Below are 13,404 nucleotides of genomic sequence, written 5' to 3'. Positions count from 1 at the left end.
AACAAACTAATGAATCATCTAGTCTAGAATCCTTTCTTTGTCAGTGGCCAGTGCTAGGTGCTTCACAGGCTGATATAAAAGCCCACATAACTGTGCAATGTTTTCTACCGTAGGCAAGAAAATTTCTTCCCAGAGTCAGTTAGCAAATCAGTTGGTGATCTGTGTATGCCATGAGGCATGAATGTTGATGTCCCTGGAAATTTGATTCTAACTATAACTGCTGGTGGTAATTCATATAAATGGACTAATCATCTTTAAGTTGTGCTCTTTCTTTCACAGCTCATAGTCTGCTATGGAGGAAGGTTTAGTCTGATGGAAGAGTTTTTGAAGGAAATGTCTTTAAAATTAGCTTATTAAATATTCCCCTTTATTAAATATGTTTACATCATATATAACATTAATTGCTGAAGAAAGATAATCAAACATCTTATTTTTTCCCTTTGATTCTGTAGTCTTAGATCTGATCTAATCAAAAAGGAAGAGGATTTTACCCCGCTTGTTTCTAGGTGGTTTGACCCAAAAAAATGCCATTGCAGTATTTTGTACTTTGATAGTATTTTGAACAGAGGTACAGGAATGAGGCAACAAAAAATCAGTGCCACAATCCTAGTTAAACTTTAAATCCATCACTATGTACTAGATAAAAACATTACCAATGGAAAGATAGTGAGAAGCTCTTCCTTGAGATAAATTGTGCAGTCTTGTTTGAGTAAAATGGATGTTTTAAAAATTAGTTTTATTTCAATTTTAGTGAAATATGAAAGAATCAAGTTCTTGGTGATTGCCTTAAAGAATGCTGTAGAGATATATGCTTGGGCTCCTAAACCATATCACAAGTTTATGGCATTTAAGGTATGTTTATGTTATTACAAAAATACAATGCATCATCATAAGTACATGGGAATTTCTTTATTATACAGATTATGAAAGTGTATCATTTCCTTGGTTATCCTTCCCCTATCAGGCCAGACAAGGAATCAAACACAGGTCTCTTGTGTGATGCATAGAACTGACCTGGCAGAGTTAGCAGACAGACTTTTCAATGGAATGTCTCTATTATACTTCAGGCAGGCACACAGAAAGATTCTTCAGGAATAAATAATTGATTGTACTTAATACTATCTTTGAGATGATTGGATGCAAGGTGCTATAATAGTGCTACATATTGTTGATAATGATTTATTAGTATTATTTGCTCTGGATATATGTTCTTCCGCAATTGAAAGTTTTTGGCCAATGCTGTATTATTGGGTTTTTTTTCATATGGACTAAATACATTATTTTATCTCAAACTAATTTACATTTTAATGACCTTTAAAAGTTGCATTTTTAAACGTTTGTTTTGCATCTTTTTCCCCCTCAGTGTTAATTTTTACGTTAAGGTATGAAGTCTAATAATCTGAGGCCACTTTTTCTCTTTTTTTCCTTCCTATGTCCCCCCAGGATTTTTCATTGGTTTCCTGATCGTACATAAAATTGTACCTAAACTACCTGTGCTCTGAGTACTTTATACTCGGCACTTTATAGCACTTTCCATCCACAGATCTTTGCAGAGGGCTAACTGAAAGGGGCAGTGGATTCAGAGACTGTTTCATGCTGAATAATCACTGCATCCCTCTAGCAAATATGGCTTTTTTAGGGAGGGTGAGTGTGATCTGATACTGAATAAAGTGAAGTGGACTTCATGTGAGGAATTAAGCAGAGTTAGGACAGGCTTCACTAGAAGCACACATTGGCACAGCTGCGCTGTTGTCGCTCAGCTGGTGAAGATGCTCTATGCCGATGGGTGAGAGCTCTCCTGTCAGCATAATAAACCACAAGAGGTGGTAGCTATGTTGGCAGGAGAAGTTCTCCCGCTGACAGCACTGTCCACACTGGCACGTAGGTCAGTGTAACTTACGTTGCTCGCGGGGGTGGCTTATTCACACCCTTGAGCGACGTAAGTTATACCAGAGTAAATGGGAGAGTAGACCCAGCCTTAGAATGGGATGGGATCCGCCTATCCAAGCTGCAGGCAAGTTTTGAAGCTGTAGTTCAATTCTCCTGTGGCTGCTATTCGAATCTATCGACTAAATAGGCATCAGTGACTTTCCACACCTGTTCAGGGATTCATGGGGACTGGAATTATGCAAATGCCCCACCCCACCCCTAATAGTTCAGTCCTGTTCAGGGTCAGCATGAAAACCACTCAGACAGGATACAAATGGTCTCCCACCCTTGGTTGCTTTGCCCACACACCAACACAGACCTTACATTGCACAGAGCACCTACTGTGGGTTGGAAGGGGGAATTACTCCATATGTGTTGGCTGAAATACTCTCTCAAATAAAAATGATACTCCTCCATGATCCTGTTTAAAGGCCCACATTTTGGGGCTGCGCAGAGGCACCTGCGAAAAAAGAACTGTGTTCAGAATGGGGAGCACGGGGTAGAATTTGTCCAACCCACAGAAGATACCGTGCAGGAGAGGAGCTTGTGAGTCACATTTTTTTAATGCATACACCATCTGGCCCTGCAGTAGCCCTGCACACACCGCCTCTCTGCAAATTATTTGTGCATGCAGCAGAGGAATGTGGACTGGCTACTTCAAAGCCTATAAATACTGGCAGAGATTCGTGTTTTGTTTGCAGCGGTGAGGGTGTTTGCAGGTTGTGACCCTAAACTTCAAGTATCTCTGTAAGGAAAAGACAAAGGGAATCCAAGTGATTATTCTGAAGGGGTGATGGTGGAGCTTGATGTGGACACAGCAGCAAAATAAGGACAGACACATGCATGGAATTAAGCAGCAGGCTGCAGCTTTTATTAAACTTTAACACAGGGGGAGGGACATTACCCACCCATTACCCATACTCTCCTACACCCGGTATTTACTTTGTTCCAGTGCATGGGGTTACAGGGCTCCTTACCATATAACCCATAATGTGGGGTAGGTTCTCCTCAGCCAATTGCCCCAGGACTCATCTCTCTGAGTCCTAGCACCCTCCCCTCAGCAAGGGGAACCGAGGGTGCAGCTGGGTGGGGATCTCAACCAGCGAGGGCCACAAGGTCTGACCTCCTAATGCAAAGGCCTCAGGGTCTCACTCTATCACATGAGCCCAAGACCCAGGTCTTTTACCTCTGGGAACTGTTCATTTTAGTCTCTTAACCGCACTGGAAACCAGCCACAAGTTGCAATGAGTAGACAACTCCACCCAGTACCTCAGTTACGTACCATGCGTGTTCCTGCTCAACCCACTGTGGCTTGAAGGTGCTGTGAGGAAGGCAAAAACTCCTGGTACTTTGCCAATAGGCCTAGGGTAGAAAAAATTCCTTCCTGACCCACCTAAACAGGTGATAGGCTAGACCCACAGCATCTGTCAGGCTGGGTTCCTATTCTTAGTTCGGATGGGTAGGGTGAGCTGCAGGAACAGAGATGGAAGAGATTCCACATGGCCCCCATGCCAAGCTAAATTCTGGGAGCTGGGGAATGCTGTCCAATCAGCACCCCACTCCCCCAGCTGGCCAATGGGTGCCAAAGACTCCCAAAGGGAGGAGCTACCTATTGTCCTTTGGCGAGTATCTCCTTGCTGTTGGAACTGTCTCCCTTTCACGGCTGGCCCCTATCGAGTTTCCCCACCCATTGGTGTGGGTGTGTGGCATATGCCAGTATCTTTACAGGCTGTCTTTCGAGCTCTCATTCCAGCTCTTGGATCCATATTTTCCAGTGATTGCTATCCCTGCATGGTGAAATGCAGTGTGTATGTAACATGTCAGACAGCCTGATTGTTAGAACAGGAAAGACGAGCATTACAGCAGCACTTTGAAGCTTCTTGTAAGATATAGCAATACAAAAAGAGCCAGACTAGTGAATCTACGTAGAAACAGAGTGACCAAGTAATGCCCTGTGGGGCATCTGAGATGCAATAGGAATATCAATGACACATTTAATAACAGACAAGTGTGGTTTCATAACTGTAATGTGCTGCCAATAGTGGGCTTTGTTTGCACATCAGGAAACTCACTGAATGGATTTTAAAAGTCTTTTGCAGATCTCCAGCACAAACCGTTGCTTGTGGACCTCACAGTAGAAGAGGGTCAAAGACTGAAGGTTATCTTTGGATCGCACACTGGATTCCATGTGATTGATGTAGATTCGGGGAACTCTTATGATATCTATATACCATCTCACGTGAGTACACGGAGGAGCTGTGTTACTGTATGACTAGCATGATGAATAAAGTACGTCCCAAACAAGGTTTGGAAGAGGGTTCGGCTGTTGGAAACTGTGGCTAACTACATGGCATCTTGCTGTGAGTACTAAAATCACTGGTAATGGCCTCTCTGACAAGCGGATGCAAGAGGGTGAGAGGTACCGTACACCTAGTTAATAAATATAAAGGGTTTGATTCTACAGTCTTTACTTATTTGGGGGCAAATTCAGCCCCATGCCAAGCCTGCATAGTCAGGCTTAGTGCTGGCAGGTCTCATGGAAGGAGGAATCCTCCCACGTACACCACAGACCAATAGTGGAGGCATTCCATAGCTTCTGTTTCCTTGCCGGGGGGATGATTAATAGGGAACCAGGTTCTGCCCCAAAAAACAAAATGGGCACCCCAAGTAACTGGGCCTCATAGTGCAGATCCTTTGTGGGGAGTCCCAGATCTTGCCCTCCACCCCACTCTCTTGTGAAGTACAGTTTTCCTGAGTAAGGGCTGCAGGATCTTTACTGAATAAGCTGTGTTCAGAACTCTGTGTATGGTTAATAGACAAAAATGGAGAGCTGAGTGAGACAAGACAATACGAGGTAAACGTGGCCTTTTCTGTACAGTCCTGGAAGCCGATTTAGCTGAACTATGGTAAGAATCTTTCATCACATGGTTTCAGCTAAATTGGTTTAAGCACATTTTGTGAATAAGGCCAAAGCAGGACTGAACTGAGTTTACAAAACATACTTGGGTTTAGGTTTAACTTGGGTTACGCTGGGGTTAGCTCTATTCATTGTACGCCCACACCTTGAACCCTGCGTGCAGTTCTGGTTGTCCCATCTTATAAAAGATATACTGTATTAGAATTGGAAAAAGTACAGAGAAAGGCAACAAAAATGCTTTTGGGTGTGGAACAGCTTTCATATGAGGAGAGATTAAAAAGACTGGGTATGTTCATCTTAGAAAAGGGATGACTAAGGGGGGATATGATAGAAGTCTATAAAGTCATGAATGGTGTGGAGAAAGTGAATAAGGAAGTGTGATTTACTACTTTGCATAACACAAGAACCAGAAGTCATCCAATGAAATTAATAGAAAGCAGGTTTAAAACAAACATAAGGAAGTACTTCTTCACACAACGCATAGTCAACCTGTGGCACTCACTGCAAGGGGATGGTGTGAAGGCCAAAAAAATAAGGGTTCAAAAAGAATTGGGTAAGTTTGTGGAGGATAGGCCCCTCAATGGCTATTAGCTGAGATGGTCAGGGACACAATCCTATGCCGTGAGTGTCCCTAAACCTCTAAGCTGAGATTGGTCAACAAGGGATGGATCATTCAATAATTATCCTGTTCTGTTCATTCGTTCTGAAGCATCTGGCACTGGCCACTGTCAGAAGACAGGATACTGGGCTAGATGGACCACTGCTCTGACCTAGTGTGGCCATTCATATGTTTTTATGTTCCTGTATATAGTGTTTGAGCAAACCATTGGATAAACTGGGTCAGCTGGAACTATGTTTTAAATCAACATACGAATTCCCTTTCTGATCAGACTAGTGGCTCATCTAGGACAGTATCCATTGTCTGATAGTGCTGCCAGTGCCTGATACTTGACAGGACGGTGGAGGAAATGCAGCCAAGGTAGCATGTTGCCTTAGCTACTGAAGATCAGAAATGTAAGAAAAGTAGCTGCATCCTAGTTTCTATCCTTCCTTCAAACACTGATTATTCAAGAAAGGAGAATATTTCCTCCCCAACTCTGTACTCAGTGTTCTTAATTTCTGTTTCACTATAATTTGAAGACAAGAGGTATTTAGTGGTCAATAGCAGTTGATAGATGGTACTATCAAATGTCAGACATCATTTTCTGGGGGTGTAAATGTTGCAATCTCCTTATAATGGCTGAGGCTGTTTATCTTTGACACTTCAGACAGTTTGATGGTGGAGTAAACATGACAAATTACTCTCTTTCGAGCTGATCCTTTAAATGCCCAGGCATAGCTGTTTAACAGGGTGGGATTTTCTTAAACTTTTTTCCCCATCTTTGATTTAATTCTGATTTGGGGGGTTATTTTAATCACAGATTCAGGGCAATATCACTCCTCACGCCATTGTCATCCTGCCGAAAACGGATGGGATGGAGATGCTCGTGTGCTATGAGGATGAAGGGGTGTATGTGAACACCTATGGACGGATCACTAAAGACGTGGTGCTGCAGTGGGGAGAAATGCCTACTTCTGTGGGTAGGTTAGCCCTTCCTCTTCTCCATCATCATTTACAAATGTCAAATAAGATGAGAAATAAAGGAAACTAAGATGGGGTCATTTGGGCACTTGCCAATCAAAGCAGACCGCTTTCACTCAGATCATGGACCTAGTTGTTGTCCATTCATTGATTGGGCCTTGAGGACTCCCTATTTAAAGTCTCTAGACTGGGGAGACAATGTGCTCCAGTAGAGAGGGCACCGGATGGGGAGTCAGGAGAACCTAAATTCTAAACTCCTGGTTCTACCATTGGCCTGCTGTGTGACCTTGGGCAAGTCTCTTCTCCTCTCAGTTCCTCTGTTTCCCCCATCTGTAAAATGGGGATAACGATACTTTCCTCTCGTTAAAACGCTTTGAGATCTATGGAGGAAAAAGCACTATATAAGAACCATTATTATTATTTATTATTTGAGTGCTTTCTCTTGATGTGGCTGGCTTCTGCTACCTCTGGCAAACGGAGAGCTACTTGATTTCTCTAGACAGTCTTTGAATACTGATTGTTGAGAGCGGCTTTGCCCATTTTGTTATTAATAGCCTGCCAAATGTTTTTAATGCTCTTTTGGAAATTCCTTTTGACAGCCTACATTCATTCCAATCAAATAATGGGCTGGGGAGAAAAAGCTATTGAGATCCGTTCAGTGGAGACAGGACATTTGGATGGAGTATTTATGCACAAGCGAGCTCAAAGGTTAAAATTTCTATGTGAAAGAAATGATAAGGTAAGTCTGCCTCAAAGTGTGCATCGGTGCTTTACATCTTTAAGATACAACCAGCTACCTTGAGGTTTCAGATCTAGTTTGTCTGGAGGTTAACAAGTAATCAATCTGATGGTCTGCTTAATGCACACAACACACAAGCAAACCACTCCAAGTAATTCTCTTAAGTAGAGACAACCAGTAATGGGGAGAGGCTCTATATTGATTCAGCCTGAATTTCTCCTAAGTGGTGATGACAAAGCTACTTGAGGAGTCTACTCAAAACCTAATGGGACCATTTGCCTATCTTTGATCAGCTGAAGCGGATCAGTTGTGTTTCCATTTACAGATTCTGTTATAATGATTTTCTGCATAACCATTCTCCCATCCAGCAGAGTGAAAATGCTGCTGAAATAATAGTCCAGTTCAAGCTGCCTCACCTAAACAATAGCCTGTACTCTACAATATTGCATGGCCATAAATCAGTTCCATGAAATAAATCCATTTAGAATCTTGTCAGGTCAGTTACAGTTACACACACACACACACACACACACACACACAACATTAAAAGAACATTATTAATGTTACAAAGTCAAGTACTTAGAAATTAAGAAATGCCAGAATGAAGGTTGCATAGCATTTGATCCCCTTGTGCATACGCATTATGATACAATCTTAATAATGTTCTTTGAATGTAGGTTTTTGTGTGTAAATTCCTAGGTTTTTCCAAAAGCAAATTGATGAAGCAAAAATTCCATCATGCAACATCAGCAGAGTTGGACTGTTTAGATCCGCTGCACAGATCTCTGCCTCTTGGGCTAACAGAATAACTGGTAGTAGTAATAGGATGTCCTCCTCTGTGTGGCCCAGCACAAGGGAGGGATGAGAGACCATAGTTGCCAAAGGGTTTCACAGATGTATGCTAGCAGCAGAGGAATGGTGAGACTCAAGAATCAGGAGTTACATGCCAGGCTTTGGAGGGGAGTGCTCTCTAGTGGTCACAGACTCTTCTACACATTTTCCCCAGACTTGATGACTTCTGCCCCGTCCTCTCCAACATGGCCCTGTCCCAATCCTGTCTGCTCATCCCTGGCTCCTTTTGCTAAGCGCAGGCTCCTTTCCCAGCCAGTCAGTTACTCTCTTTCTTCCCCCGACCCCTTCAGTTCCAATCTCACCATTCTGCTCCTTTTCTTCCCCACTTCCCTGGCTTTTGTCCTCTTATGCATTTGCATCAGGCAGCTTCCCCTTCCACATTGCCTGGGTGCGAAAAGTGGGGTCACGGAGAGTACAGGAGAGAGAGAGAGGCTCCCTGTTCTCAGGTCCAGTGCCTAGCCCCATTCCAGCCCAGAGCCCCATTCCAGCTGGAAGCAGCCATTACAGGGAACATCCAGCTTTGCCTCTGCAGCCCTGGACTGGAGGGAGCATGCTGAGCTGCTTTGTGGGGATGACACATACGTAATCCACTCACACGTAGAAGCTGTGAGGAGAGAGAGGATGCACAGTCTAGTTACACATGGGATCTGTGAGGGGATGGGGCATGCTCAGTGAAGACAGAATTTTTAGAGATTTTTAGCTGCTAAAATCAAAAGTCTCTGCTGAGCATGTGCAAGCTGCGATTTTTACAAAGGCTTATAACTTGGTGGAATTTTACAAAGATGGCAACAGGCACCTCCCTATCATAAAGCCACCCCACTGCCAAATTTCAAATCCCGGATACGAAGCATGGGGGTGCTAGAGCTGTTCAAAGAAAAGGTCACCGGCTTTTTTATTTTAACATAGCAAAAGAACAGAATTTTCCCTAATTTCATTCTGAGAAACAGCTGAACAATTTGGCTGAATTTTTCCAAAAGGTTGACCTGAGGCAGACAACCAGCATGAAAAATGTCAGGTCGAACAGCCTGGCAAAGTGGTAAACAATTGAAAACAAGGTCTTAACGTGGGAAGCCCTGCCTATAATAAACTTGGCACTATGGAGCAACCCCAAGCCAAGCTCTCCTCTCTGGTACTGATAGCAAGTCAGGAAAGCCCCATATTCTTATTAACACCTACGTTAATGATGATCTGGCTCGGTGGGTCATTCTCCAGTGGGTCTGGTTTGCTCAGAATACAGCCAATACAGAGACAACCAACCTGCTGAACTTTCCTTAGATGGTAGCACCAGTTCTCTCAGTTGACGTCCTAAGTGTTAGATTTCAGTTTCCTTGTACTCGTTTTGGAGAGTGTCCCTTTGCATATAGAAAATGTGGGAATGAAGAGTGTTGTCATCTGCAGTGACTGACTTGGAGAGGTTGTGTTACATGATGGACTGAGACCCACCCCCCAGAAGAAAATTCTGCCAGGTTGTCATTCATGAACTCTTATGTCGTCTCAAGATACTAGCAAGGTGTAAGGTTCAAACTTAGTACTGTTTGTGGCATCCATCAACTCTTTTGCCCCCAGTAATGGCTTGCCTGGAGTAGTGCCTGCTTGTGAACCTTTCCAGCATCCTCCCACAGCTGCAGGTCTCTGTGGATAGTGGGGAGGAAAGTCTCTATCCCCTGTGTTTTCTGGATGCTTCTGTAACCTTCACCCCTTGGGTGGGGATTGGAAGACTGGAGGGACTTGGACCCACAATTTCCTTCAAGTAAACAGTAGATTCCACTCATTACTGGGTGTTCCCCAGTCTCCTCAAAAGTCTTTTCTGGTCAGGGACACATTGCTTCTGCCTCAGTGGCTGTCCCAGCTGTCAAGCGTGTAGTGAAGCTCCCCTTGTGCAGAGAGGCAGAGCTGCATTCTGCTCCCTCACCAGTCATTCCTGAACTGAGGCAAGTTCTCTCCTTTTCTGCTCCCTCCAGGCCTGGCGATAGCGGCAGGAATTGTAGGGTGGGGCTAACTGGGTTCTCATTTATCCCTTCTCTGCTGGTGTGGTGTTTCTCTGCTCCATCACAGCCTCCTTGTACTACAGTCACACTACCTGATAAACAGGATTAAAGTAGAACTTCACTGAAAACCAGGTGCCCTGTCTCCATTCAGCTCTCCTGAGAAAATAAAGAAAAAAAAATGAAGAGGGGAAACTGGTTGGCTCAAGGTATTGGTAATGGGATAAGGAACCTTCCATCTCTGGGTTGCTCGTTTGACTCTAGCTTGGGTCGTTAGTGACTAAAAGACATTTGGTGGCTGTTAAATCTAAAAAGCTGAAAAAACATGCAACTAGTTTAGTGTTGTTTTTTTTTGTTTTGTTTTGTTTTTTCCTTCCCATACAGGTATTCTTTGCATCAGTGAGATCTGGAGGAAGTAGCCAAGTTTTTTTCATGACCCTCAACAGAAATTCCATGATGAACTGGTAATAGAAGAACGCTTGACACTTACCTTCATGGCATTATTTCTAATTTAAAGGACATTAAACATGTGGACTAACACTCTAGAGGCAGATACGGAAAGCCTTGTGGAATACACCACTCCCCTACACACACTCTCACAATACAGTACACCCTTCATTGTTGCAGTCTGGTAATGGAGAGAGTGGATTCACTGGAGATTCCTAAGAATGCAACACTGTGTTTGGGGCAGAAAGAGACGTATGCACTTCAAAAGTAGGGAAAGAAACCTCTGATGGTCTCCTGATTAAGCTGTGTTATAGTGGGTTATGAATTTTTTTATTTTACTTTTTCTTTGTCCCCTACTTTGTAAGAATGGGGAAGAAAATAGTGTCAAAACGTATGTTTTTAATTCTGTCTGCCTGCTAGCGTCAAATATATAGTTTGCTGTAAATTTACTAATTCAAACTGGTGAAAGACAGCACAATAAATGTACCTTTTATCTTTGCGATGAAGGCCATAACCATATAGCTAAGTAATTTTGGAAAATCTTTTGCCTTCACCAACATTTACATGTTGCTTTTGGCAGCAACAGCTTAATGGATTTTTAAAGAAGAGAAAAATAATAGTTTTTCCCCTCTTTTGGGAAATGGATTTTAAATGGCTAAACTACTAGCCTTAGACTAATAAAATCAACAACCATTTTTGTCAGTCTGTCAGTCCATATTTCTATATGGATCTTCACATAATGGTGTGTGTTGATAGAGAAAGTAGTGTTGTTTGTTGTTACTCCTGAAAACAGTGGGAGGGTGTATTAGCATTTCTTTCCCCATGCTACATTATGCAAGAGGTCAGGGCAAAAGAATGGGAGGATGGAACAAAGGCTGAGAGAAACAAGGTCATTCAGGTGACAAATCTACTTGGAGGGATGCGTGGATCCACTTGGATGACAGGGTTTTTAACTTAGGATCCAGTCATACTGAGAACTAATTGGGTGTGCTCAGCTGAATGGTTGGGCCCCACTTAACAGTGATGCTGTGCATTCAGAACTGCCATGGAAGTCAGTGATAGCTAAGGGTGCCTAACACCGATAAAGATTGTGGCCCCAGTGATAACGTGGCTTCTGTTGACCTTGTCTCTTCTCCAAATATGAAGATTGGAACGGGCAAGTTAGAAGGTTCTGAGAGGCCAGTGTCCGCTCAGTGTAGGAGGGAGAGGGGATTAGCTACTAAACCAAGCCAAAAGGTGCATTGCACGGCTGAATTGTAAAGAATTTTTAAAAATAGGGTTTCTTGAGTGAAGATTCTGAAGCTATAATCACTTTCTGCCCCTCCTCCGCTCCCCACGAATTACCCAACATACAGTGAACGACAACATCTGTGCAGAAATATGTATGTATTTAGTTCAGGTTGAATTGTGTCCTTATAAACTCTGCTCAACTGATTTAAATTTTAAGTGAGTATCTGGGATTTTTTTTCTCAATAGCTACAAGCATGGCTGCCTGTGGTATTAGGGTGTTGCATAACGAGATCTGTGTTGCTGTTTTTAACCTACCTCGTTTTGTTCGTTTTTGTTTTGTTTTTCATTTTGCTGTTCATTGCAGCACTGTTATCTCCGGGAACATGTAGAGAGCTCAACTGGCAATCTCTGATATTATATGTAGTAATAATGACGCTATTAAAAAAAAACAAATCAACAGTCGTTGGTCAAATCTGAATCCTTCACTGATTAAAAAAGAATCTCACACTCTCAGTCCCCCTGGTCCTGTAATGGACTGCACCATCCATTATTATGCTGGTAGGCACTCGTTTTGTTCATAGTCATTTAAAATTGGTGGCTGGCCACACCATCAGTGAGGGCATAATAAAAATCAGACATCTGAGGCAAACGTATAGCAAGTTGGTGAAAATATGCTACTTCTGGCCTGTGGTTCTTAAAGTTTCATCATGGCGGCTTCATAGGTTAGAGGCAGTTAAGTAAGGGAATCCAGGCAGCATTACAGCTTCATTTCTGAGCCTCTGCCATTAAGGCACCAGGGTGCTGGTCTCAGTCAGAAAATAAAATAAATAAATAAATAAATAAATGATAAAATCCTAGTAAGATAACTTGATCTTTAGCTCAGTTCAAAGCACTAGTCATGGCTGTTGGTTTGATGGACTGTCTCTTCCAGAGGAAAGACCTGTGCAGGGGCAGTTGCTTCGGTGACTCAGACTGGCTGGCTGTGTATACGGTAGCCTATTTATCTGAAATTTCCCACTGTTGCTAGCATCATTGGAGCTCCACCTATGGCAGGAATGGCAAGAGCCCTAATGCAGACAAGTCTCCAGGCAGCCAATGGCATGTTAGTCACTGCATTGTCATTTAGCCCTGGTCAGAGTACATCTTCACAACCATGTGGGCATGATGCCAGTGGTCGCCAGCATTTTGTCTGAATTAGCACTAACATCGTTGAAGCTGCAAGTAGTGGGAAATTCTGAAAATGGTAAATGCCAGCAACATTTTTAGTGCACGTTCCAGCAGGGACCTTGAAATCAGCAGCAGTACTTCACTGAGCACCCTGGAAACCACAGCAGAGCACTTACGAGTGCTCCTAAGGCCTGGTCTACACTAGGGGAGGCGGGGTTTGATGTAAGATACACAACTTCAGCTATGGGAATAGCGTAGCTGAAGTCGCGTATCTTATTTCGACTTACCTCCCGTCCTCACGGCGCGGGATCGACGGCCGTGGCTCCCCCGTCGACTCCGCTTCCGCCACTAACCCTGGTGGAGTTCTGGAGTCCACAGGAGCGCGTTCGGGGATCGATATATCGCATCTAGACAAGATGCGATATATCGATCCCCGATAGATCGATCGCTACCCGCCGATCCGGCAGGTAGTCTGGACATACCCTAAGTAACAAGCCTAGGCTTGCACATTCCTGTAGGGGGGGTCTCCAAATCAGCAGTAGGGAGACTTCAGGCT

At 43.4% G+C, this 13,404-nt stretch overlaps 1 protein-coding gene across 12 annotated transcripts in view; it reads left to right on the top strand.

Annotated features, from left to right (window-relative positions):
• TNIK (TRAF2 and NCK interacting kinase) overlaps positions 1 to 13,154 on the top strand; it is a 295,814-nt gene extending 282,660 nt beyond the window's left edge. For all 12 annotated transcript variants that reach the window (XM_045030275.1, XM_045030264.1, XM_045030265.1 and 9 more), the window contains 5 exons: positions 752 to 852; positions 4,019 to 4,168; positions 6,268 to 6,427; positions 7,028 to 7,167; positions 10,389 to 13,154. In XM_045030275.1, the coding sequence (XP_044886210.1) occupies positions 752 to 852; positions 4,019 to 4,168; positions 6,268 to 6,427; positions 7,028 to 7,167; positions 10,389 to 10,472 (635 nt within the window). In that variant the 3' untranslated portion in view covers positions 10,473 to 13,154. The remainder of the gene's footprint in view (positions 1 to 751; positions 853 to 4,018; positions 4,169 to 6,267; positions 6,428 to 7,027; positions 7,168 to 10,388) is intronic.
• Positions 13,155 to 13,404: the final 250 nt, after the last annotated feature.

Source organism: Mauremys mutica, chromosome 9 (genome assembly GCF_020497125.1).
Source record: "Mauremys mutica isolate MM-2020 ecotype Southern chromosome 9, ASM2049712v1, whole genome shotgun sequence".
NCBI lineage: Eukaryota > Metazoa > Chordata > Testudines > Geoemydidae > Mauremys > Mauremys mutica.
The sequence above is the reverse complement of the archived record's forward strand: the minus strand, read 5'-3'. Positions and strand labels throughout refer to the sequence as shown.